The 25,769-nt window shown below is 48.8% G+C and overlaps 10 protein-coding genes across 10 annotated transcripts; 4 read left to right on the forward strand and 6 right to left on the reverse strand.

Annotated features, from left to right (window-relative positions):
* Positions 1 to 240: 240 nt before the first annotated feature.
* Positions 241 to 957, reverse strand: PENARI_c013G09082 (putative small nuclear ribonucleoprotein SmD3; the record flags this gene model as incomplete). Its single annotated transcript, XM_022633306.1, has 4 exons — positions 241 to 343; positions 448 to 577; positions 718 to 778; positions 901 to 957. 4 exons carry the CDS (start codon positions 955 to 957, stop codon positions 241 to 243), a joined length of 351 nt encoding a protein of 116 aa, XP_022486786.1.
* A 341-nt stretch (positions 958 to 1,298) lies between these two features.
* On the forward strand, positions 1,299 to 2,054 carry PENARI_c013G08650 (phosphatidylglycerophosphatase; the record flags this gene model as incomplete). The annotated part of the gene is made up of 1 exon (XM_022633294.1): positions 1,299 to 2,054. The coding sequence occupies one exon, from the start codon at positions 1,299 to 1,301 to the stop codon at positions 2,052 to 2,054; it is 756 nt and encodes a 251-aa protein (XP_022487008.1).
* A 952-nt stretch (positions 2,055 to 3,006) lies between these two features.
* PENARI_c013G01991 (homeobox domain-containing protein) lies at positions 3,007 to 4,924 on the reverse strand (the record flags this gene model as incomplete). The annotated part of the gene is made up of 3 exons (XM_022633138.1): positions 3,007 to 4,298; positions 4,348 to 4,547; positions 4,602 to 4,924. 3 exons carry the CDS (start codon positions 4,922 to 4,924, stop codon positions 3,007 to 3,009), a joined length of 1,815 nt encoding a protein of 604 aa, XP_022486879.1.
* Positions 4,925 to 6,887: 1,963 nt separating this feature from the next.
* PENARI_c013G06756 (uncharacterized protein) lies at positions 6,888 to 10,461 on the reverse strand (the record flags this gene model as incomplete). The annotated part of the gene is made up of 9 exons (XM_022633252.1): positions 6,888 to 6,894; positions 6,954 to 7,147; positions 7,217 to 8,079; positions 8,138 to 8,270; positions 8,342 to 8,395; positions 8,885 to 9,115; positions 9,169 to 9,621; positions 9,677 to 10,023; positions 10,083 to 10,461. 9 exons carry the CDS (start codon positions 10,459 to 10,461, stop codon positions 6,888 to 6,890), a joined length of 2,661 nt encoding a protein of 886 aa, XP_022486951.1.
* A 1,307-nt stretch (positions 10,462 to 11,768) lies between these two features.
* On the reverse strand, positions 11,769 to 12,100 carry PENARI_c013G01318 (glycoside hydrolase family 18 protein; the record flags this gene model as incomplete). The annotated part of the gene is made up of 2 exons (XM_022633120.1): positions 11,769 to 11,773; positions 11,842 to 12,100. The coding sequence occupies 2 exons, from the start codon at positions 12,098 to 12,100 to the stop codon at positions 11,769 to 11,771; spliced, it is 264 nt and encodes an 87-aa protein (XP_022486995.1).
* Positions 12,101 to 13,318: 1,218 nt separating this feature from the next.
* PENARI_c013G03091 (uncharacterized protein) lies at positions 13,319 to 15,624 on the forward strand (the record flags this gene model as incomplete). Its single annotated transcript, XM_022633161.1, has 5 exons — positions 13,319 to 13,602; positions 13,650 to 13,714; positions 13,777 to 14,040; positions 14,095 to 14,206; positions 15,375 to 15,624. 5 exons carry the CDS (start codon positions 13,319 to 13,321, stop codon positions 15,622 to 15,624), a joined length of 975 nt encoding a protein of 324 aa, XP_022487038.1.
* Positions 15,625 to 15,894: 270 nt separating this feature from the next.
* On the reverse strand, positions 15,895 to 17,789 carry PENARI_c013G08438 (uncharacterized protein; the record flags this gene model as incomplete). Its single annotated transcript, XM_022633288.1, has 3 exons — positions 15,895 to 15,901; positions 15,998 to 17,296; positions 17,347 to 17,789. The coding sequence occupies 3 exons, from the start codon at positions 17,787 to 17,789 to the stop codon at positions 15,895 to 15,897; spliced, it is 1,749 nt and encodes a 582-aa protein (XP_022486865.1).
* A 563-nt stretch (positions 17,790 to 18,352) lies between these two features.
* On the reverse strand, positions 18,353 to 20,321 carry PENARI_c013G02871 (uncharacterized protein; the record flags this gene model as incomplete). Its single annotated transcript, XM_022633155.1, has 5 exons — positions 18,353 to 18,696; positions 18,747 to 19,456; positions 19,514 to 19,553; positions 19,610 to 19,888; positions 19,964 to 20,321. The coding sequence occupies 5 exons, from the start codon at positions 20,319 to 20,321 to the stop codon at positions 18,353 to 18,355; spliced, it is 1,731 nt and encodes a 576-aa protein (XP_022486867.1).
* A 313-nt stretch (positions 20,322 to 20,634) lies between these two features.
* On the forward strand, positions 20,635 to 22,673 carry PENARI_c013G03228 (acyl-CoA carboxylase subunit beta; the record flags this gene model as incomplete). Its single annotated transcript, XM_022633163.1, has 8 exons — positions 20,635 to 20,818; positions 20,871 to 20,997; positions 21,058 to 21,125; positions 21,178 to 21,248; positions 21,308 to 21,618; positions 21,676 to 21,926; positions 22,009 to 22,102; positions 22,157 to 22,673. 8 exons carry the CDS (start codon positions 20,635 to 20,637, stop codon positions 22,671 to 22,673), a joined length of 1,623 nt encoding a protein of 540 aa, XP_022486921.1.
* A 415-nt stretch (positions 22,674 to 23,088) lies between these two features.
* On the forward strand, positions 23,089 to 25,540 carry PENARI_c013G10423 (acetyl/propionyl/methylcrotonyl-CoA carboxylase subunit alpha; the record flags this gene model as incomplete). Its single annotated transcript, XM_022633336.1, has 2 exons — positions 23,089 to 23,300; positions 23,350 to 25,540. 2 exons carry the CDS (start codon positions 23,089 to 23,091, stop codon positions 25,538 to 25,540), a joined length of 2,403 nt encoding a protein of 800 aa, XP_022486848.1.
* Positions 25,541 to 25,769: the final 229 nt, after the last annotated feature.

Consider the following 25,769-nt stretch of genomic DNA (forward strand, 5'->3'; position numbering starts at 1 on the left):
TTCAGAGAGGTCGTCCTCATACTGCTCCCAAGCCTTGATACGGTAGAATGAGATAGTATCGGGTATTGATTCATAAATTGAATTGTGATATGACGAAAATCCCACAAGGAGAAATGCCAGTATTTTAAGACTCAGCAAGACCGAAGAAGCCTGAGAAAAAATTCCCCTAACCAAGAAAACAACAAAGAAAAACGCCAACCACTGTATCGGTGAGGTCTTGAAACTGCGCTCTCCAAACACTTAACCCCGGCGCTGGCCGCGCGCGCGCTGCACTGTGGCCTTACCACGCGCCAAACCGACACCGCGCCCGCGCTGGCCTCGTGAACGGAACATAGGAGCGTTCCTATAAGCAGTCAGTAACTTGAATCAATGCGCAGTTTCCAGTATGGCAATATGGCAATATGGCGGTAAAGAGACTGCGAAGCAAAGGGTATAGCATGAACGTACCTCAGCATGTCTGGCACGATGAAGAATCGCACATGGCTGCCGCGGATGTAGACCTGGTCGAGATGCGAGACACGACCGTCGCGAGCGGTGACAGTGATATCCTTGAGCTGGACGTTCATGTTGTCCTCGGCTAATCAAGAAAGATGTCAGTAATGAGTCGATCCGCGCTGAGGGGGACATGGACATGGACATCCAAGGAGCTGTTTCGCAGCCCGAGGCTCCAATCTGGAAATCGGACTGGAAACACCCTGAATACCTGAGATCACGCACCTTCCAAAAGCTTCCCCCGGTAAACAACACCGGATGTGATCTCGAGCGTCACGACATGGCCCTATTTGAAAATTGAAGTCAGCGCTCTGTCTCGCGCTATCCATGCTGTCGCTCTTGTCCTTGAATCCCATGTTATGTTCCTTCGACAAGTAATTCGACAGCGATTCGGGGGATTTAACGCACCTGCGCTTCATTGAGGAGCTTAATTGGGATGCCGATCGTGCTGGTGAGCTTGCCCATTTTGATGGAGAATGTGCGGCGGGGGGTTCGAAAGAGGTTTTGCGAGGACGACAATATTCGGCGGCAGCTGTCCTAAACAACTGAAAGTGGACAGAGCAGGTCAATGAGGTGTTGGGGATGGTGGGACGATGGAGGAGGTTCGAGGTTGGCGGAAGGTGAGTTTTGCGGCTAAGCTCGTCCTTTCCGCTTTGGGTCACGCATCAACTTCACCAACAACTTATATTCCTCTACTTCCACCACAATATGTGTTTATAGCCCCCACAACGACCCTACAAACCACCTCCCTCTTTATACAACAGTCTACAGCCTCACTCGACCCATCCTCCGAACAAAACCTTACAATGGCCGGTTCGCCAAACTCCAACCTCCGCGGCTTCAATTACGCCGTGCAAACCCTCCTCAAACAACCAACCCAATTCCTCCCACACCTAACAATCCCGACAATTACCCACCTCCCAGAGAACCTTGGCCCCCACCTCCTCAAACAACCACTATCAACCTCAACCTCAGCCCCGACAACCGCACTACCCACACCAACAATCCGCGCCCTAGTCCTAGACAAAGACAACACCCTCTGCCCCGCAAAAACAACAACCTTCCCACCGCAAATCCTGAACAAACTAACAACCCTCCGCACCTCCCCAACATCCCCGTTCAACCAGACCAAAAACCCACACTCAATCCTGATAGTCTCCAACCGCGCCGGCAGCCACGCAACCTTCGACAACGAAGTGCGCGAACTAGAAGCGCAGCTGGAGCATCTCCAAATCCCCGTGTTCAGATTGCCAGCCGGCGCGGACAAGAAGCCATTCTGTGGGGAGGAGGTTGTTGCTTGGTTTCGGGATCGGGGGGTTGTGAAGGACGCCGGCGAGATTGCTGTTGTTGGTGATCGGTTGGGGACTGATGTGCTTATGGCCGGGATGATGGGGTCTTGGAGTGTTTGGTGTAAGGAGGGGGTATTTGAGGTTGGGGAGGTTGGGAAGCCTGCCAGGAATGTACTGGAGAAGATGGAGGTTTGGATTGAGGGAGCTTTGAGGGGGTGGGGGTATACGGCGCCTGTGCCTAGGGGATGGGAGGAGAGTAAGAAGGAGATTTGAGATATGAGATTTGGGGTTGGGTTGGACATATGTTGGACTGAATGTGTGTGGTATGGGAGAGCTGAACTGGGGAGCTATATTCGAGATCGAGATACCCTTGTATAATAGTAACATGATACGAGCCACTCGGGCTATAGTCTCCCGTGTACAGTCTATGAGAAACATTGCGAAACAAAATGAATTGATTCAGAGCCTAGTGTCAATCCCCCACACTCGTATACCACCAGACCAGCATCATCCTATATCGAGAGCTCTGCACAGAAGATATTACAACTCCGTGCAAGCCGCGGGAGTAGCGCTGGCTGGTTGTCAGAACCAAACAGGCACCGACGGGACAAGCTCATGTGCAAAACCGACTCCAGACCCATGATAAGGAGAATGGCCGTAACCACAAGAAGGTCAAAAAAGAACAAAAAGGAAATGAAAAAGTTGAGGGGAATGGAGTCGCCGTCCAAGTCGGTCTGTTGGCATAACCACGTAAAGAAAAAGGTGAAGAAAAACCACGGTCAGTAAATCAAATGAAAAGGGAGAAGGAAAATGACCGGGAGACAAAGAAGAAATCTGAATTCGACCGGGACAGCCGGGAATAGAGAAGTAAAAGTAAAGCACAAAAATCGCTTCAGGACCGGCCCCAGAATTGAAAGGGTATTAATAACACAAGACACAAGGGTATGTCACGCAAGAAACAGAACCAAAAATCGCTTCCCTAGCCATCGCCAGCGAGACGAGAATTGACCAAAGGATAGTCAGGGACAATATCTTTGGGCTGGGCTCTTTACTTTGCCAAACCCAAGGACTTGCCACGGCTGACCGCAATGGCCAATTAAGAAACCTCTCCAAAGTTGAAACAAAAAGAACCCATTCACAAGCATAAGCGCCGCATGGACTCCAAAAAAGGCCGTGAAACATCAAGAGACAAAGGAGATACACAAACTTAAAAGCCCCGACACTTTCATGACCCGGTTGGCATGCCCTGTGAGTTGATCTCGTCCAAGTTGGTCATGTCGTGGGAGTAGTCACCCATGCCTGGAGAGGGGTGGGCAGAGAGGCCATGCACAGGCAGCTCGAAGCTAGAGTTTTCATGAGAAATGCCAAAGTTAACCTGGTGCTTCGAGTACATATCGTTCATTGAAAGTCCATCATCGAAGCCAGACTGCTGATCATGCGAGAAGCTGTACATGTCGGACGAACCGTGCGACATGTTGGACAGTGGCGGCGAGTGGTTAGCAATCAATGGGTCCGCAGGGCTCACGCTGGAGTAGGGAGAAGCTGCGTGGGAGCCCATGGTCGAGGCATCGGTAGAGCCTCCTGAGACATAGGGGACATTGAACTGAGGAGCCATGCTAGCGACTGGTGTTGACTCGCCCTGGCCAGCGTTGCTGAACATTGGACTAGCGAATTCAGAGGGCGAGCCAGTGGTGGTAGCAGACATAGGATTAGTCCGGAAGTCCAGTCCATATCCTTGGGTGTCGATGCGCAAGTCGGTGGGAAGATGGTGTACGGACTGCGGGACTGGCGCGTAGATACCAGCCTCGGTGTGGTTAAAGGGAGGCGGAGGTGGTGGCGGCACATGGAAGGAACCCATGGGACCCTGGAAAGTCGAGATGTCAACGGCAGCAGGCACTGAACGGCTTCGTTGACGCTTGTGGCCACGGGCCGCAGGCATATTGAAGCCCAGGTGGTTGCTGTCCTGGTACATGTTCATGTAAGTGGGAGCGGCAAACTGGTTGGGTTGAGAGGCCGGGCGCTGGATGAAAGGTGGGGACATGGCAGCTGGCGCAGCAGGCACAGCAAAGCTGTTGTTGTTATAAGCCAGACGGTTCTGGAAGGATTCCAACGACACCAGCTTGGCAAGCTGAACGCTCAAGACCTTGGGGTGGCCTCCTAGGTGATGCACCATGATCTGGCTAGCTTGCTGTTCCTCGGTGAAATCACCACACTGGTAGAAGCCTCCAGAGTTGGATGAGTCCATGTAGAAGTGCGGTGGGCGGTTTAGTTCCACAACAAGACCACCTGGCCGAGGGGGTGCCCCGTTCGGACCAGGAGAGGGATCACCGGTTTCTAAAGTGATGTTCTTGATGTATGAGAAAGGGTACTCGATCTTATATCCGGCGGCATCGTTGTTGATGTAGTATGTCATGCAAGCCTTATCGGGGGAGTAGAAAACGACCAAGTCCATGGCGTTCTGTCCAATGCGCCGCCAACTTCCGACGGTCAAGGAACGGCAAGTAAAGTGAGAAATCACTGAGAATGTCAGCAGATGAAAAGCGCCGAGTTCAAACCGATTACATACCAACTTTGCCAGAGGGGTTGGCATCGTTTGTGTACATGTTAGACGCACTGTATGCGCCCGCACGTCCAAAGGGATCTCTTGCACCGGACTTGTTCGGGTCGAATTGCATCGCGAGATAGTGTCGCATTGACTCAGGGATCGAATCGCATCCTTCACCGGTCTCGATGCTCTTTTTCGCCAGCATCTTGATTTTAGCGCGACTGTCTTGGGTTAGCGACCTGAAATTAGACAATTGATTTCGAGGATAGGCCTACCGATTCTGGAACCAGATTTGAACGGATCGCTCGGTCATGTTAATGTCTGAGGCGATGCGCTCTCTGGTAGACGCAGTGGGGGTAGGGTTCTTGTTGAATTCCACTTCCAGAGTGACAAGTTGATCCTGGGTAGCCCGTTGGCGTTTGTTGTTCTTTTGCTGTTGAGTCAAAGTGCTCTTGCGCGGAGGTCGGCGCGCGGCAGACGAATGGGCCGTGGTGGCACTCGAAGTTGAAGGAGAGGGCGTGGAGGCAGGAGGCGAGGATGAGGATGCCATGGGTGCATTTGCGCTCGGCGGGTAATTCATGTCTGTCAACGAAGACATAACGGAAAGTGCCACGTAAGAAATATATCAGGGCACAAATTCAAACTCGTAGTCAATGTGAATATGCTTTTTTTTGGATGCGTATATAGTGTTTTTTCGGAAAGAAAAGGTGGGAAGTGTGACGATCCGGCCGACAAGTGATGGGATGGATGTACGAAACAGGGTGGAAGGACTTCCAAGACGTATTCCTCTCGAAGCAGCCTCAGGCGCGAGAGTTCAAGTGGTGGTGTAAAATGAATGGATGTTCTGGCGTAGGGAAATCGCGTTCGAGGGCGTCCACGTCAGAGACTGGGAGGTGGTTGGGTAAGGGCGCGTCGCAGAGGCGTCCAGCAAACGAGGGAATAAATAAAAGGCTGGCCAAAGCAGCTGATAAGGAAGGGCAGAGGAATAATCCTAGACCTCGATCAATTATTGATGAAGTCAGAGAGATCGCAATGCCTGGTTGAATCGATCAACGGGCGGGAACGGGGGAAAAGCCGTTCGCGGGGGAAAAGAAAGAGTTGTAAAGAGCGGTACGGACGCCGTGAAAGAATGAAACGAACGACCTAGCGGAAAAGAAAAGAATGGGTGGAATGGAGAAGAGTAAGAGATGCGATGAACCCAGCGAGAGGAGGATCAGGAGATGCTGACTACGCATGGAGAACCGGACCAAACTTCTCTACGGGTGTTTGGGTCGAAGGGCGCTACACTATTGGCACCTCGTGGGGCACAAGCGAGGCCCCATTGTTTTCTCAGGGTCTCGAATTGCCTATTTTCTTTTATGGTGGATTCTACGCTCTGTACCAGAGGTCATCGTGCTGTTTTCCTTTGGGTGGAAAGCGACTGTGTGGACTGAATAGACAATGGTCCTGGGTTTTGGCCCCTGCGTCAGAGCCTGCAGGTGCCCACACACAGTCACGGCGGTTTCGATCAATGAGGGCACAGCCTGAGCCTCCATTGTCTGAGGGGTACAGCGCACTCTCCTTACTCGACTGTGTGTCCTGCATCGGTGCGACCTCCAGGGGAAAACCTGTCATGGGAACCGTGGCGTCGAACCAAAGGGAAACAGGTCATCGCTTGATCGTCGTTAAATGCCGCCGAACGGCATCCACGTGAGATCCGCGGGGAATCTGAAACACCGGCACTGTTTATCGTCGCTCGATCGGGGGCAATCTGCATATCGAAGGGGAAACAAGAGCGACACTCGAAACATATCCTACCTGTTACAGCCATGACAGCCACGGCAACCTAGCCAATGCTTGCAGAGTCTTTCCCAACACATTTTCCCCTGGGCGCCACACACTTCCAGGGGCTGATCCAGTGGACTCAGCCAATAAGCTTGGAGTTACACGTGCAGTTCCGTGGACCACCAGAGGCGAAACATTCAGGTACCCGCCTCAGCGTTGATTATGATTGGCTGAGAAGACTTGACAGGTCCAGACCAAGACTTGAATTTGTCTCGTCTTGGCTTGAACTATGAACGGCCGTGCGTCTTCCGTGTATTCCGAGTTCTGCACTCAGGAGAACAATTGTGGGCGCATCTGTGTAAACCCTATATATCGACTAGTTGCTGGTGGCGATTGCGTATACCTTCCAGGATCACGCCTCGTTCCAGCCATTTCGGTCTACTGGTGCTTCACTTTATTTTGCTTTGGCTACTGCATGCAGTAATCATCCGGCTCAAAAACGACTTTATCCGCCATTATTGACATGCAAGCTACCGGGATCACCAACCGGGTACCCCTGTCATCCGTCGACACAAGTCAATCCCGATTATAGTCATAGGCCATAAGTCTTTTCACACGCGCATCTATAAATAAACTATATGAAGTAACCCGAGGCACTCGAAAATGTACAAAAAGGGGTGACAAAAGAGAGGCCAAAGTAGGACAAAAGCAATGCATGAGACGGTAAACTCTCTTTGAGGCTTTCGTGTGGAGTCCGTCCAATAATTTATGACCCCTGTTGTATGCATAAAAAAACATTATTGTCTCGGATAAGTCCTCAAAAGATAAAGAAACAAGACCCTCTATCAAGCGCTTGAACATACCTATCAACAGTAGATCTCACAGCCCCACCCTCAGCCTCCCGTAGCGAATCAGTAACCTCCCATATCCGTTCAATAAGCCCCATAGCCGAATTCCGCTGCTGCTCCCGATAGTACGCTGTCATAGACTCATGCTTCCGCCGAACCCAGGTCCGATCCTCGGGTGATACAGCCTCCCTCGCCGCAAGGTAAAACGGCTGCGGCAAAGACGAATCAGGTCCACACCCCGTCGAGAGATGATCCATCAACCCAAAACATATATGTACCAGATGCTGTACCCGCAGCGAGCAGGTCTGGTCTCGGAAGACGCGGCGCGCAAGTAAAAGATGCGCCGTCCAGTAGAAACATTCGCTTAGGATGTCCAAGGGTGTACGTTCACACGGCGCTGGGATCTCGCCGTTGTACATGTATTCGGAGCCCCATGCACGGAGTTCGCTGTCTAGTTTGAATGCCTCGGCGAGGATGGTGGCTTCAGTGCCCGCTTCTGTTTCTAGATTTTCGCTCATGTCGCATGCCAGGTGTGATATTCGGACCAGGAGGCACATTAGTGGCTGTGGACATCCTGTCATTTTATGGAATGATGGCTCGGTTGTATCCCAGTGGTTTTGGTTTGGTTGATTAAGGATGAAGGTTTGCGGTGCGTATGGTCTACGCTGTCGGGATATTGCTAGCATTAGGTCGACCATGCCGAAGCGTTGGACTATCAGGCGTGCGATGGGGTTCTGTGGTATTTCTGCGAAGTAACCCAGTGCTTGCATGAGCCAAAATGCGCATTTGACATGGGGCTCCAGGACACCATCCGCTGTTTGTGCGACCACAATCCCTTGTAGGACGACGGCTGTGAGAAGGGCTTCTCTTTCGGGTTTGTTGGCTGACGGAATGGTTGCCGGGTTGCTATTGATTTCTGCATCTATGTTGATCAGGTTTTGTCCCAGGGTTCTTAGCATTCGTTGCTGACGTCGGGCTGCAAGATCGACGCTTGTTAATCCGAAATTTAGCATATGCTCTGTTGCTATGCAGATGATCGTCTCGAGCAGAATGGGGGATGATAGAGCTGGGATGGAGAGTTGTCGGTAAGGGTTGTCTGGTCCGTCTAGCGCAGGGACATTCGATGAGACGAGCCTCACGTCTGGTGGATCATCTTGATCAGGCCTGATACTCGATTTTGCTTAAATGCAGGCACATACAGTATTCCCATGCAGACTTTTCTTCGGTGGATTCGAAGCATGTGTCTGCGAACAACGCCGGAGAACGAGCTAGTGATTCTAGTTCTGCGGTTCGGATGTCTCTGCGACGAGGTTTATGTCTTGACAATGTAGGCTGTGTTCGTTGAATCCATTTTATATTGGATGGATATTTGCAGTCTAATTCTCGGACTGCGCAGAACGAACATTTTGGCTGTTGTTCATCGCATTTATTGTGTTTCTTTCGGCATTGTAGACATCCTAGCAAGTATATATTAGTGCGTGCTCTTCGCGCTGTAATAAGTCCAGATACCGGTTCGCGATCGTGAGAATGTCTCGCCTCGTGGCATCTCAATCATTAGATTGTTCAACAATAATTGCCTAGGACATCCGTAAGTGTCAAGGAGTATGAAGTGTTAGTGGGTTTCCCCTCCCCGCGCCCTTATCTCCAGCCTACATAGGCCGGTCACATGCTAACAGCCGACCAATCAAGGATGTCGTAGTATACATCGCATCTGTCTTTGTACATTACTATGTTGTGTTCTTATGTGATTTAAACCTATATGCGACTCTAGTGTAATATTAGATTGAACATTCGTATACTGGAAGCCATGATTCTTCAGTTCACGAACATATTATATTGGACTAACCTTATTGATTAAGTCCCTATGTAGGATATAGCGAGTGTCCGATAACAAGCCTTCAATCAGATACAGTGAAGCCAAATTTAATACCCTATTCTCCCAGAACCTCCTTAATGACCCGGACAGTCCGATCCACCATCAAGTCAATCTCAGCACGAGTAGTGTTATAGGGTGGCGCCAGAATAATATGATCACCATTAACACCATCAATGCCACCACTTCCAGGCATCAGAGAAATCGAATATTCAGGCTTAAGGCCTGTGGTGTGCAAAGTCCAAGAAAGCGCCTTGGATGGCGGATACGGCTCCTTCGTCGCCTTATCCTGGACGAACTCCATCTAAGAACGGGTCAGTAACAACCACAAGAGAAATGGCCAGAGAAAGAACTTACAGCCCAGAATAGACCCCGGCCGCGAATATCACCAACACGAGGATGGCCATCCAAACGCTTATGAAGAATCTGACCCAGATACTCGCCCATCGCACGAACATTCGGTAACAGATTGTCCTCTTTAATGATTTGCTGTACCCTATACGCTGCCGCACAGGAAACAGGGTGACCTTGGTATGTCTGGCTGTGAACGAAAGCACCCGTTCCATTGCTTAATGTGTCGACGACGTGCTTGTTAATGAGCAGACCAGCAATAGGCGCATACCCTGCACCTAGACCTTTGGCGATAGTTTGAAGGTCTGGAACGACATCTTCCTGTTCCCAGGCATGGAGCGTTCCCGTGCGGCCCATGCCGGACATAACCTCGTCCAGGATCATGAGGGCACCATGTTTCTCGCAGACTGCTTTCATTGCTTTGAGATAGCCTGGCAAGGGGGGCACACAGCCGAGTGTCTATTTAAACAGGTTAGTGAACGTAGGCAACAGGGTGAGAATAAGGTATACGGACGGCTCCGGTCATAGTCTCTGCCACGAAAGCGCAGACTGTATCAGGACCAAGTCTTTGGAATTCGTCTTCCAACTCTCGAGCCAATCTCACAACGTAGTCTTCAACGCTTTCATTGGTCTTCATCCCTCTGTACGGGTAACATTGTGAAATATGGTGCACATTCTTTGACAGAAGGCTCTCATAAATCCTCCTTCGGGCCGCATGATGTCCAACAGCAAGAGACCCAAGTGTATTGCCGTGGTAGGACGACTTTCGAGATATAATATTCACACGCTGGGGTTGAGGAACCGGTAACTCTGTGAAATACTGGATAGACATTTTGACGGCAGCCTCAACAGCCTCGGTACCTGTATTAAGCCAGAGATGTAAGCAACAGTACTTGTTCGAGTGTAGGGATAGTCCTTACCCGAGCTCACAATATAAGCACGAGACATCTTGCCTCCAGTGGAGTCTACCAGGAATTTTGACAGACTCTCTGCAGCGCTGTTGGTGAAGTACATGGAATAGCAGTAAGGGATCTTCTTGAGCTGTTCCAGGATTGCTTCGTGTACTCGTTCGTCACTGTGGCCCAGGCAGGAGACTGCTGCGCCGCATGTCGCATCTAGGATTTCCAGACCGGTATCAGTGATGAGATAACTGCCTCTTCCACCGACGATGTTCAAGGGTTCTCTGCGGAGTTGATGGTATAGAACCCCGCTTGGGGGTTTGACATCGGCGGTCTCGACTTGCTTTCCGGCAAGTGTTGGCACCCCCGTGCCTGCCACATCTGGTGTATAGTCTCCCATAATGTCTTAAGGCTTGATATCTTTGTACAAGTAAAAATCTTTGAGGGTGGTTGTCACTGAATAGTCTGTGATGGTGTTTGAATGGAAGATGGAAGAAGGAACAGGTGGGTGAGCGGGGGGAATTTATAGCACAGAACTAGACTTTGATAATACAGTACAAACATTCTCGAAGAACAACCCTGCTTAAGCCGTGATTGGTGAAACCCGCCATTATCACGTCGCTGAAGCTCATACTTGCCCGCCATACGCTAATCCCAAAGAGGAAACCTTTGTCGGACCCACCTTGGCATGCTACCTATACTTATCGGAGTTCCCTATGTACTTGATTTCCTCTGCCACTTCTTGGCGTTATCTTTCCGTATTAGTGCTCAGGCCTTGCCGCTTTTTGCTCACTGAATAAATCCGAGCACGTGGCCCGCCGGGAGCGCCTACTAGAATACTAGAGTGCATTACGATACTCCTAAGGCCTTTAGGGTATTCTGTTCCAGCTAACTATTTACTTTAAGACATAAGGTGAACTCCTAGGAATCCCCACCTTTCTCAGATTTGTCTCAAAAGTGATGTCACCACAAAATAGATATATACCAACCAGTCCTCCCAGAATAATGCCATTTTTGCTGAATTGAAGCTGAGTTAATGTTACTGTTGCGTTCGACGTATCTCTCATTCGGACAAAGTGATCTACTTTGTATATTAAATTTGCTCAATAATATCATTGGTGCTTTGTAACAGTTTCCGCTTTAGAGCAACATCTCCAAGACAATATTCAGAAGCCAACTTAAAGCAAAGGAAGCTTATTCACGTGAGCAATATGATCGGGCTTTTTAAATCAAGCCACATTGAAGCAGCACCACGGGTAGCTAGTTTATCATCCTTTAAGCAACTTAAAGTGCATAGACCCAAATTGCGGAATCGATTCAATGTCCCTTATCGCTCTTACATAATCTCCATCTAGCTCCCCTAGGGAGCAAACTCACACTCTGTCATGATCATACATGAACAAGCAACGATACAAATTATTGTATTGATTTTCCACACAGGGGATTAGGAGTCCACAGAAGCTGCCACCACGCACGTTTGACAGTTTTGGGCCCAATCAGGCAAGGGGTAATGCTACAGCTGAAAGCTGACCCTAGCTTCGGCTTTTACAGTGAGAATAATGACCCACCGAAATCTCGATACAGGGCAATCCTCCTTTTTTCTATCAATATTTGGCATTTACGGCTCCAGAGAGTTGAGATATCTGTGAGCCCTGCCGTATGAACATACAAGCGCGAGCCCGAGTTGTAGCAGTAGCTAGCAGCTGCCTAGTCTAGATTTGTGACCGCACAACCGGGCTGAGGCAGGGCATTATAGTCCCACACATTTTTTCCCAGCTACCAACACCAACGCCGCTATAAGGTTGGCCAGGGCCGTTAGTGTTAGCGAAGGCCCGGCCATATAGAGGCATACCTAAGACAATCTTATAAGAGGCTACTCCGTGCGAGGTATAATAGTCGATTGCTTGGTCCGTGTCGAAGGGAGTGCTGGCTAGCTTGCTGTTGGATGCGTGGACGTTGGCGTTGCGACCGGCAACGGTGTCCCAGCTTCCCGCGTAATCATAGGTTATTAGGTTCCAAAAGTCAAGGTACTGATCCATCTAGGCAAGATGCTCTCTTTTGTAGTTGGCAGGGCCTGGAATTTGGGTTAACATTGTTAAGAAGCCTGGAGGAACGACACGTACCAGCAGGGGATGCAGTGGTGAGCGAAAAATGATAGCCGCTTGCATTGACCGAGCTGTACGAATCCAAGGCCTGGAAAGGTTTAGTGTTAACAGAGCCACCAATAAGCGAAGCATAAAAATACCTCACGTAGTCGGCGTAAGTTTTCCGGTTCACAAGTGGTTTCAAAACGACGTCTGCGATAGTCTTTATTTTTCATCCAACTTGTCTAGTACATCAAATAACCCAGCCAGGGGCAAGACCAAAACTTCTTATGATGAATATTGACATATTTGATGTAAATACCAACCCTGAACACTCGCTTCACGTAAAGTGGCCGCCATCACGATGAGGTAATTCGATCGTAGATTAGTTTGTCGATCGATTTTCTATCGTTTGATCACGGCTGACAAGGCTCCCTTGCAGTCATGTTCTGACAGTAACAATGGCGTCGGTCCGCGCGGATAGGCTAAAGTTGTTAGAGTTGTGTGGGGTTCGGTCCGATATAGTTTCGGGATCTCTTTAGTCGTCGAAATGTGGAAGTGGGGCTTTACAAAGCTTCCTAAAGCAACATAACAGCCTCTATCAATAAGGATCTTCGCACCTGATTTTAAGTTAGAATTGGGCGAGGGTACGCGCTCATATCAAGCGAATGAGAAACTCTGTGGTAAATAAAGCATGCTCAAACGCACATAAACGACTCTATTTGTAACAATCACAACATTAGATGGATAACTGAAGATTTCGCGCGCCAAAAAAAAATATATATATATATATATATTTCTTGTAACTTATCCAGTGCCATACCTTGTTACTTGCGTGTGTCCACATAGGTCAGAGAAAAAGGTAGACCCCATACACGTCTATTTCTCGTGCATGTATATGTTGTAGCCACGAGAATGGGTCATATAAGCTCTGAAGTCTGGGCCGAGCTCATCTGTGCACTTGGGATCCCCCACATTTCGGGTCCCCCGCACAGATTTCGGACCGGATCTGGGGTCAAGGTCAGGGGCTATACCGCACCCACAGCTGATCTACAAGGACGCCCACCGTTCTTGCCAAAGCTGCAATATATGTTTTAAAGATAGCCTCCAGCGCCCTTCATCTCTCAACTAAATATCCGTCATAATCTTTCGCGCCCTCAATAACCATCAATAATGTCTCAAAATCAGAAGTCAGCCTTGGAAGCCGCTGAGCAAGGATATATCGAGGACAATAATGACTTTCTCCAGCGGATGCGCACTGCTGGGAGCGTTCAATTACCAGCGGAGCTGTTTGAACAGCTGTATTTGGCCCCTCAGAACCGTGTCAAAGGTCATCTCCGGCAGACATTTGGCAACCCAACACCGATCGCTTTAGGAGGCTTTCTCATGTGCTCGACATCATTGTCGATGACCTTACTTGGATGGCAAGGTGCAGGCGGGCTTGGAGCCGCCAATCTGTAGGTTCACGTTTCCATATATACGTCCAATCCTGACCATTGATTAGAGGAGCATACCTGTATGTCGGTGGAGTTACTCAGTTTCTTGGAGCAATCGGGGAATGGATTTTAGGTAAGCTTCGCTCATATACCATATCCTAGGTCTGCATGTCGCTAATTTCGATCGCCTATCAGGGAATACCTTCCCGGCCGTTGTTTTTTTCCTATTTGGTGGCTTTTGGCTGGCGTTTGGTACCGCAATCGATCCTACCACCGGAGCATCTGCCGTGTATTCTCCGGATCTCAAAGTACCAGCTGAAGGACTCGTTGAGCCTGCTTTCTTCGCTACCTTTGGGTTCTTCCTAGTGACCTTGGCCATCGTTGTAGCCTTCTTCACTATCGCGAGCATCCGCACAAATCTAGTCTTTTTTATGGTGTTCCTGACGCTAACCCCATCAGGTAAAAGAACATTCTGATCTTACAAAGAAAGCACGACTGACGCACTCACCCCAGTTTGTTGCCTTGCAGCTGCTTTTTTTGCACTGGCAAGTGGTCGTGCTGCTGCTGCTGCCACCTATCAGCACGTCGGCGCCGGTTTGCTACTGGCAGTTAGTCTTATGGGCTGGTACATATTCCTTTCCCTCATACTGCTAGCAGGACTTTCCCTTCCGGCTACCTGTGGGAGATTTGTCCACCATTATAAAGGGCTTCAGTGATAAGAAAACATCCGAAGGGGATGTCTAGATGGGTTTCGGCGGAAGGGTTGAGCTCTGTTCCTTGAGAATACTGCATCCACGGGCTAATTTTCGCTATTACGATGGATTTTAATCAAGAAACTGAGCAACTGGAACCGGAACTGGGTTTGAGGTGGCAAGAAGCGTCTGGATTCAGAAGAGAGCAAGTGGAAGCCATGGGTGTGATGAGTGTCTTCTTGGACACTTATAGGAACAGATGACAAGCTTGAATTCCGTTTTCTTTGGTCCTTATAGTAGCTGGAAAAACGAGTCTGAGCACCTGTTGAGAGCTCTGGAATATTCTAATTTAGTCTGTGCTATTTGAGGTCCTCTTTCAATTTTGAGAATGCAATTTATCTGCTTCGGATTTGAATTGATACAAAGCGTACATGCGTAAATTGTGTTTGAATAGTGATAACGAATTCATATACCTGACCTGACTTGATCCACAGGTGAAATGTAAAGGCAAAGTAGCCGATTCTGGTTATGTACCGAGCGAGAACTAACCCCGGACTAATGGCAGACCGACCCTTGGAGGCGCTCCCAAGTCCCTTCCTACTAAGTCCCAAGAAACAGCCACCAGCTTTTCGGTTTAGGACTTTGGGCCCAGAGTGAAGGTCAACACATCCGTGATCACATACAAAACTATGCGCGAAGTGGTGATGCCACACTCCCTGCGTAAGGCACCAGGCCGTGTGACCACTCGGAAAGTCCGACAGCTCATTTATGCCCTGAAAAAACATCATCGCCCATCAAACTACACTCATTGAATCCACCAAGACCAAATTTCTCGAAGTCAAACATGACCAGAAGGTCCTACATGGTAAAAATGGGAAACTCCACGAAGAGGTGCACGTTTTGCGGACACAAATCGAATCCCTTCCAACGGCCCCTCCGGCAAGATCATGGGCTGCCACAGTAGCCGAGAGTTACAGCCAGGCACCATAAATGAATAATATGCGGTCACAAAAAGACCGATATGTAAGGGCGGATTGGGCGGATCCATACCTAAGCTCCACCTTGTTATTTGAGTTGACTCGCTACTGTCGCTATGGCTAGGCCCGATGGTCATTCAACCATCCCTATCCCTGACAAGAAGTACCTGACCCAGGATGCTGGCAAGGGGTTTGGTTTCAGCGGCGAGGGTAGCCAGGCCGCTGGTACTGCCTCCTCCGGCAATGCTGAGGCTGGCTTCGGCTCCGGCTCCGGCTCCAACGCTACCGGTACTTTCACCAGGAGTTCCGCCTTCGGCACTAGCACCAACGCCGCCGCTGGTCTCCAGGTCGGTGTTGACTTCATTTTCCTGTAAAATTCTCGGGCATTCTTGCTTTAACTATCTGATCGTCTCCTTTTTCGTTCACACGGCGCATTTGCATTTCTTTTCCGCTATGGTCTTCGCTCTACTCGTCTTACTTGATTAAGATGAGATCTCATTGATTCATCGAGTGTTTCTAAAGTGTACAGCAGGCCATATTGAAGAAGCTACCTTTTTAGGGAACACGGTGCTTCACTATATTTACTATGTCTTGTAATTCCATATCGTATACCTCGTATTGGTTGAAATCCCACTAACATCAAATCAATCACTCACACTATATCCTTACAACTTGGGCTTCGACAACCCCAATGTAAATGCATCCCAATCTACCCTCCTCCCTGCCTGAAATTCTTTCACCCCATACGCTCCATCTGCATTAGCACCCATCATCTCCTCAAACAATCGCCGAATTCCATGCGCCTGCTTTTCAGTACCGGCATGAGCCCACGCAAGTCTCACAAGCTCCTTTGACATTCGCGACGCATCAGGAGATGCAACCTTTAACTGCGCCAGTAACTCATCCAACCGAGTACCCAGCTGCTCCGGAGTATCAGCAACATCAGAAACAAGCCCCTTGGTCTTCAACTCGTCAGTAGTAACAGGACGTGCCGATAACATCGCCTCGCGCGCAAACGAAATACCCCATTCTCGAATGACATACTTCGATATCGTCGCTGGACAAAGACCCAATTTCGCCTCACTCAATGTTACTGCCGCGTTTCGCACAGCTAGTCGAATATCACAGGCAAAGGCAAGCCCGACACCACCACCAAATGCAGGCCCATTCATACAAGCGATAGTTACTTTGGGAGACTGGTCGAGAGCCTCGAATAAACTCGTCAGTCTCTCGAATTGGGCCTTGCTTGTGGCGTCGCCCTGTGCAACGGGTGTACTCTCCTTTCCGAGATCCATTCCCGTGCAGAAGAATTTCCCCGCTGCTGTTATTATTATTCGTGATGTTTGAGGATGTTGACTTGCGGCTGTAATGGCGGATGTGAGGTCTGAGATCATCGATGCTGTCAAAGCGTTGCCGTTTTTCGGACGGTTGAGGACTAATTTTAGATTCACCCCTGATCGGAAGAGCTGGAGCCCTTCAGTTTCAGAGAACATGTTCCATTGGAGAGGGGCGTCTTTCGATGATTTCTTTATCATACTTGCAGCCGCCGATGTGGCTGCTTTGCTCTTTATGGAGAGTGCCGTGCCGACTCGACTGGAATGGGGCTTTGAAATGGTTTCTGAGATCCAGATCCCAGTCTCGACCAATTTCGGTAGATCAACACCGGTGCTGATCCCTGCATTGTGGAACATATATACTAGGTCCTCAGATGCGACATTTCCACTGGCACCAGGTGCGAATGGGCATCCACCCAGACCTGCGACACTGCTGTCAAAGACTCGAAGCCCGCAATTGTATGCTTCCCAGACATTTGCCACTGCTTGCCCGTATGTATCGTGGAAATGGCCCGCAATTTTGTCAAGAGCGATGCCCTCGCGGACCAGGTATTTTATCAGGCTGCGGACATTTGCTGGTGAGCCGATGCCGAGTGTATCACCCAGACTGACTTCGTAGCATCCCGCGTCAAGGAGTTTTCTTACACAGTGGAGGACGGATGCTGGAGATGTGGGACCGTCATATGGGTCTGCGAAGATGCAAGATACATAACTGTCTCTAGTCAAATTGGGAGCACGGAGACGATAGATAAGTTGACTTACCCTCTCACAGAGAGGTTGGATTTCAACGCCAGCGAAGCTACATGCCTCGCTCTTTCGATAGCCTGTTCAACAGTGCAGTTGATATTTGCCTTGCTGAACCCTTCAGTCGCACTAATGAAGACAGCGATTTCTTTCACGCCATGTTGAATAGCAATGTTCAACCCCTTCACATTCGGCACCAGAACAGGTAGCCTCAAGTGAGACTTGCTAACCAGGTGCTTTACCTGAGGACTCCCAAGTACTTCGCGACAATCCGCCAATTGAGGAATAGCCTTAGGCGAAACCACCGATGTCAACTCAATGGTATCAAGACCAGTCTCTTCAAGCCGGCGAATCAATTCCAGTTTAATGGGAGTAGAAATGGGCTCGCGGATATTCTGCAGTCCATCCCTTGGCCCTACTTCCACAATTCGGACAGTCGGAGGAGTGCTCTGCAAGGTCATGTTGGACGCCGGTATGAGAGGTGTTTGTTGTATCTCGTACGCTTTGAAATTTTTTCTTACTCAAAGATAGCTTTGACATAATTTAGTAGACCTCGGCTAAGTTATCTGACTCAGGCTGACGTGATACTACACAGCGCAGTTGGAACCCTGGTCCTGGTCCTTTCGGACCGATGAGTTTCCCCGCAAACTTCCACACTCCACATTGCGGGAAGCCAAACTACGTTACGATTCTCCGGACCGGACCGGTAGGGGACCGAAAGATTCGGCCGATTGGCATTGAGGAGACTGAGAAGAATACAGGAAATAGTCACCTCTAGGTGTCCAATATCAGCCTGTGCGTCAACGACTAGCTAGAATTCAACATGAGATATCCACAGAAATCGACAGGCTTGATCATAGGTTAGAAGACGAGTTCTACGAGGCTGTTTCGATATACCCGAAGCCTTTTTTTAAGGTCACGTACTGGAGTCTACTCCGAAATTTCGAACTGGCAGGATGTATGAATAAAGCAAATTGTATTCGAATGGCTGTAGACGGGGCAGCGTTGAATGAAGAGCCTTCGTCTAAAGCTTTGCCTTGACAATTCTACTTCCAACCAACCGGTTTCCAATATCTCGCATAATGTGCTTCTGATGTTTTCCACTCCCGGTTTTTGGGAAATCTTCTCGTACACCCTGTTTCCCGATCCAAAAAGTATACTGAGGAGCTTTGTGGCGACCTAGCTTCTCACTCACCCACTGTTTCACCTCCTCATCAGAAATTCTAGGGACTCCTTCGACGACCTTCAAAAAGGCGCCGACGACTTCCCCATATTTCTCGTCCTTAATGCCAACAACGCTAGCCTCACTTATAGAAAGATGAAGCATGAGTCGTTCTTCGATCTCACGCGGGAAGATATTTTCTCCGCCTGGGTCTTGTTAGCGAAGAAGCTATAAGCAGGATTTATCGACGTCTTACCTCGAATGATAAGATCCTTGATACGACCAGTAATATGTGCGTAGCCATCTTGATCAAGAAAGGCTTCATCACCAGTGTGCATCCACAAAACACCATTCTCATCCCGCCTCATAGCCTCTTTTGTCTTTTCCTCGTTTTCCCAGTACCCTTTCTGCAAAACGAACCCACTAGTACAAAGCTCACCCCTCTCACCTCTAGCAACAATCCTCCCTTCATTATCAACGACCTTTGCGGCTGTGTGAGGAAGAACTCTCCCGACAGTTGTAGTCCTTTTCACATCATCATCGTCAATAGATGTGATGAATGTAACCGGACTCGTCTCTGTCATCCCATACGCAATCAACATCTTCTCAACCCCCATCTTCTCTCTCAACTCATGCATTAAGCCTTGTGACACAGCAGAGCCAGATGCAAGACCCGTCCTTAGACGACGCGGTTTCTGTCCTGTTTTTGAAATCACTTCTAGCTCTGAAACGTACATTGTGGGAACACCCAAAAGTACTGTTGCGTCTTCGCTGATTACTGCATCCACGACCTTTTTCACGTCGAAAAAGTCAGATGGGAAGACGATTGAGCTTCCATGTGTGAATGAGGAGAGGAACCCTAACACGAGACCGAAGCAGTGGAACAGTGGAGGTGGACAGCAGATGACATCCTCTGGGGTAAGATGCATTGCGTCACCCACGAATCTACCGTTGTTCAAAAGGTTTCTAGTCGGTCAAGAATCAACACTGTCATGTATGTCCTCGCTGGGCCGTCAAACTTACACGTGCGTGAGCATGGCAGCTTTCGGGGAGCCGGTGGTTCCTATGAGGGAGCAACTTAGTCGGAGTCTAGGAAATTGTTGTATTCAAAAGTCTCACCAGAAGTGAACTGTAAATTTAACACGTTCTCGGGACTCACGGAGCTTTCTGCGCGTTTGAGCATCGAGTCTGTCATAAAGACTGAATTGGCTCCAGAGACAAATGTGCTGTAGGTCTGCATTTCAACCCCAGCTTCGTCTATACCCATCGTTCCGAAGTTCACCACGCGACGTAGGTCCGGTAGTGTAGGGGGTTCCGAGTGTCCTTCGCGAAGATTCTTGATGTGATTGGACAAGCTTCGAGTCCCAATATCGGAAGCCATGAAAACCAACTTGCAAGCTTCAAACATGTAAGTTGGTCCATCCGGTTTCAAAAATACGCAAAAAAAAAAAAAAAAGGGAACATGGAACTTACAACTCCTATTCACAGCATTCACCAACTCCTCGGGCGTATAGGTATTGTTCAAAACCACAACAGGACACCCAATCCTGCTACCGCCCAGAAATACCTCAATATACTCGTAGCAATTCCCAGCCATGATTCCCACAGTGTCTCCATTCCGTAAACCCATCTCCAGCATAGCCTTAGCAAGAATCTTGCTTCGATCTGCTAGCTGTCGGTACGAGAGACGGACGGATTGCCATGGGAAGATGGCTGCTGGACGGTCTTCAAAGTGTGAAGCTTGCTCATCGACGAAGGCGCCCAGAGTTGTGAGCCACAGAGAGGGCTCCTTGAGGCCTTGGACGAAGGAAATATTGGGATTGGGGTTCATTGTAGCGGATTCCAATTTACCATAGAGATGCAGGACTGAGGACTATTTCGAATGCGGACGACACAAACCAGAGTGATTCTTCCAGTTACAGAATGCTTTACTTCTTTAATTCAAATAAGTCATACCCCAGACCTGGTCTTTACCGTTTGGGGCTGCGACATTGAGTTCGGGAGATTTCCGGGGTTCGGACCGGTCATGTTTTACCCACTCCGCACCTACGACTCATAATTTACACGGATGGTGAGAGCCCTGGAATAAATGATTCTTTCGCTCTTCTTAGATATTTCCTAAGTTATTCTCAATTTTATTCAGTATGCCGACCGACTCATCATTCCCAGTGCTCACAGCCAACTTGGACCTCCGGGGCGAACTGTTCCAAGCCAATAAAAATAGCTGGGTGCCTGTATTGAAAAGATTCGAGGAGGCATTGAAGCAAGTCTCCGCCGAAGGAAACGAAGTCTCTCTGAAAAGACATCAGACCCGCGGCCAGCTGCTGCGTAAGTACATTGACGTCTGCCCCTTATGGATGATCTGACTGGTTCACCACAGCGCGAGATCGAGTTGCACTATTACTGGACCAGGACTCTCCATTTCTAGAACTCGGTGCCTTCGCTGGATTTGAAAACAATGATTCAACGCCATGTGCCAATTTGATTTCGGGAATTGGGAATGTTTGGTGAGTTGGGGAAATTGACTTGTGATTTTGACTTTGTTTTCTCACAACCAGCAATCATAGTGGACGACCGTGTCTTCTCATGTCCCATATTCCGACTCAAAGTGGAGGTGCTTGGAACGAGATGACAGGTAAGATCGCCGTTCACATATTAGTACAGGTCATTGCTTAACATCCATACAGTGTTGAAAGTGAACCGCATGATGGAGATTGCATTCGAAAATGATCTGCCGCTCATTTCTCTCGTTCAGTCGGTATGTAAAGGACTCTATCTCAATTATGTGCTCTTATTAATAATGGCACAATTGCACAGGCCGGGGTATTCCTGCCACAGCAATTTCGAGTCTTTCACAAAGGAGGCCAGCTGTTCCGAGACCTTGCTGTACGCACGCAGCACGGAAAGCCGTCATGTGCTATTGTATTTGGCTCATCCACAGCAGGTGGTGCATACCATCCGGCGTTGTCGGACTATACCATTTTTGTCGAGAACCAAGCGCAAGCCTTTCTTGGTGGTCCGCCCTTGGTGAAAATGGCAACGGGCGAGGTTATCGGAGCGGAAGAGTTAGGTGGTGCTAAGGTTCATGCCGTTACCACAGGGTTGGCAGATCAAATTGCATCGGATGAGTATGTTTATATTCTCCTTCACTCTGACAACATTTGATATTGACCTTTATTGCCCAGATTCGAAGCTATCCACAAGGCCCGCGAGTGGGTGGCCTCACTTCAAATGCGGACTCCGTTTAGGGCAGGGATAATAGAGCCAACTGCTCCTCGGTATCCTGCCGAAGATCTGTTGTCAATTGTCAACCCGGATATCCGAAAGCCTTTTGATATGAGCGAGGTTCTGCTGCGAATTGTCGACGATTCTCGCTTATCTGTATTCAAGCCCAAATACGGTCCAAATATCATCACTACGTGGGCTCATATCATGGGTGAGAAATCAATGAAGGAGCTTTGGAATGAAAAGAAAAAAGGTCCAGATAAGAGAAAAGAGCGATCGCTAACAAACATCAGGCTTCCCCGTGGGCATCGTGGCCAATCAGATTTCAGTCATCAATCCGAACGAAGCTGGAAAGGCTGCTCAGTTCATCAGGATGTGCAATCAACAGTACGGATTTTGGCAATGCTTCTTATCAATATTGACTGCAACTGATCAACCTAGAAATACTCCTATCGTTTTCCTTCACAACGTCACCGGCTTCATGGTTGGCGCTAAAGCCGAGCACGCCGGTATTATCAAAATGGGCGCTCAACTTGTTTCAGCTGTCAGCTGCTCGACTGTACCACATATATCCATAATTATGGGTGCATCTTACGGAGCTGGAAACTATGCAATGTGTGGGCGATCCTACAAACCACGTTTCCTGTTCACATGGCCAACCGGTCGGTGTAGTGTTATGGGTCCTGACCAGCTATCGGGTGTTATGGAGAATGTACAGCAAGCAAGTGCTAAGGCTAAGGGCATTAATCTATCCCCCGAAAAGCTGAAGAAGCAAGTGCAGGAGTTCAGAGAGCGAGTTCAGCGGGATGCGGAGTGTTATTCAACTAGCTCGATGCTTATTGATGATGGAATCATTGACCCTCGTGATACAAGAGACGTTTTAGGCATGTGCTTGGAGACAGTTACACTTCAGGGAGTGAAGGGGGCAGAGGCTCATAGTCAGTTGGCGAGAATTTAAGTAACTATCCTAATTTTACAAATGTTGTTCTACAATCTTCCAACGTAGTTGCAAAAACCTTGAATTTGTGAAAAGACTGGACATAGCAATTAACTAGCTCGTAACAATTGAGCTCCGCACAGCAACGATGTGTATCCGGTCCAGCTATGGCCCTAAATCGACGAGGAGATACTTTGGCTCCGGACCGATCCTCTAACCCCCACGTCGGTGCGGAATCCGGACCGAGCGGAATGCCTCGGAGTAGCATAGAAGGCCTCTTGGGGCGTCCAGGAAGAGCCATGGTCGGAAGTTATGAAACATAGAATGGACGGCTTCCTGGAATATGTTGACATCTTTACAGTTATCGCTCTTGTGAGACCATAACCTCAACTTTTAAACAATCGTTGATCACCAGCGGACAATATCACCTAGCAAAATGACTAGGGTTGAGAGTACTCCCAGACACGAGGACGGAAGCAATGCTTCACTCCTTCGCAGACCGCTATTTGTCGCAGAGCCTCCGCTGGGGGTCGATGGCCGACCTATCATCCAGAAAGTGTTGATAGCCAACCGCGGCGAAATTGCTTGTCGAATCATCCGGACTTGTCGGAAACTGAACATTCTGTCTGTTGCGGTTTATGTTGACGAGTATGTATTGAAACATTCATTTGGAAGTAAGAATCTTAACACTCCAAAGGGATTCCTCATCCCGTCATGTTTTAGATGCCGATGAAGCGATCAATATTGGTAGCATTGACCGAAGCGAACGAAATCCCTTTCTTGACATCAACTTGCTCGTGAAAACCGCACTTTTGACAGGTGCACAAGCGATTCATCCGGGATATGGCTATTTGAGCGAGAATGCGGAATTTGCAAATGGAGTCCGTCAAGCAGGGCTCATTTTCATCGGTCCCAGCGCCAGCGCTATGTCCACGCTAGGTGACAAGCGGTCATCGAAAGTATACTTGAGCAAGAATGCACCAGATGTCCCTTTGATCCCTGGATTTTCAGGTTCCAGTCAGGACGATGAGGCTTTGAGAGCAGCAGCTCAAGAAATTGGATTCCCAATCATGCTTAAAGCATCAGCAGGAGGAGGAGGAAAGGGAATGCGAATTGTTCGGGAGGCTAGTCAACTGAAGGAGGAGCTTGAACGAGCGCAGTCTGAGGCTCAACGCTCATTTGGATCGAGTGATTGCATCTTAGAAAAATATATTGAAAGCAGCAAGCATGTGGAGATTCAAATTCTGGGTGATTCTCACGGTGAAGTGGTCTCTTTCTTTGATCGCGACTGCTCTGTCCAGCGACGACACCAGAAAGTCATCGAGGAGACGCCCTGTCCATTCCTCACAGATGACATACGAAAAAGAATGAGTGCGACTGCAGTCCGCATCGCCAAACTGATCGGATATGAAAATGCTGGTACAGTTGAATTTGTGGTGGATGTGAAAACCGGTCACTTTTACTTTCTCGAAGTCAACGCTCGACTTCAAGTCGAGCATCCCATCACAGAAGAGGTTACTGGCATTGATCTTGTTGCACTTCAGCTCTTTGCGGCTGCGGGTGGAAAACTACGGAGTCTACCTGCTGTGCGGAATATCTCCCAACTAGGACATGCCATAGAATGCCGCTTGTGCGCTGAGGATCCACAGAAGAACTTCTTCCCAGAACACGGCAAAGTTCATCTATGGCTCCCAGCAACAGATGAACTCGCCGCTGGCCGGGATGTTCGATATGAAACAGCAATCCAAAGCGGCTCTTCGGTTTCAATCTACTTTGACTCCATGATCGCGAAAATCGTCGTCTGGGCGCCAACAAGAGCACTCGCCATCGAGAAAATGACCAAGGTTCTTGCACACACTGCTTGTGTTGGTGTCAAAACCAATCAACTTTTCATGCAATCCTGTCTATTGAACCGGGCATTCCACGACCCTACATATACCACTTCATTTATTCCTGCCAACATCGATAAACTGCTGCAACCGCCAAGGACTCAGAAGCCAGAAGTACAAACAATGCTTTCTATCATTCCAGGATTGATTGTTCGGAACTTGTCAAACTTCATACCGGCCACACTGCAAAAGAAACCGTTTGGCAGTGTCCGCAAACAATTCCGCAATCAGCGCTATGATCCCGTTAGTGCCCACTGCGAAATTGTGACGAATGTCGACTGGCCTGGGGGAAAACAGGGAGACGTTTCCTCTATTAAGCAAATGTGTATCTGGAAGCCACAAGACAGAAACATCCCGAAGAACAATGGAGAGGCCTACCTATTTGAGATTGAAGACTCGAAGTCTTCTCAGGAAACATCGGCAGTAACAGCCACACAAGTCTCTGCCCAGTATAACGAGATCAGTCAGGCATTGCGCAGTGGAAAAGCCATGGATTCAAAGACTTACAAACTCAACATTGATTCATGGCGCCCAGCAGAAGGAAATCCTGCTGTCGTGGAATCATGGCTTACATCCACTCTGCAGGTCTCGATCAACGGAACCAAGATTCTAGCACATGTAACTCTCCCTTCTGCAAGACCACACACTCTGGCAGGAGAGATTGACAGAGGTCAACGAGTTTTCTGCCATCTCCCTATGCTGGGTACATTTATTGAGTTCAAGCGTGATACGCTCCTGTCATTTGCGGAAAGTATTCGGTCTGTGGCTAAAGAGAAGAATGACCCCGAGCAAAATACAATCATGGCACCAATGCCGTGCAAAGTCCTGTCCATCCTGAAAAATAATGGCGATGAGGTTGAGTCTGGACAATCAGTCATGGTGATTGAAAGCATGAAGATGGAGGTTAGCATTGCTGTGTCTGCGTCGGGGAAATTCGAGACTAACTGGAAGAAGGGGGATGCAGTAGAGGAGGGGAAGATACTTTGTTCCGTTGTTTAAAAAAGGAATTCTAGGAAACAATGAGTAAATTCAAGTGAATTCGGTACTTCTTCGATAAAACATCTTCGTAGATTGACGAAAGTAAAGCACTAACCACGTCTCCATGAGCAACTCTGCCAGGGGAGTGAACACCGTCCAAGGGAGGGACATATAAAACCTCCTTATGCTGTAAAAGCTTTATACGATGACGAGACTTTCACCAGAGAGCGATTCGTTATATCATTCTTAT

Source organism: Penicillium arizonense (assembly GCF_001773325.1).
Source record: "Penicillium arizonense strain CBS 141311 chromosome Unknown PENARI_contig013, whole genome shotgun sequence".
NCBI lineage: Eukaryota > Fungi > Ascomycota > Eurotiomycetes > Eurotiales > Aspergillaceae > Penicillium > Penicillium arizonense.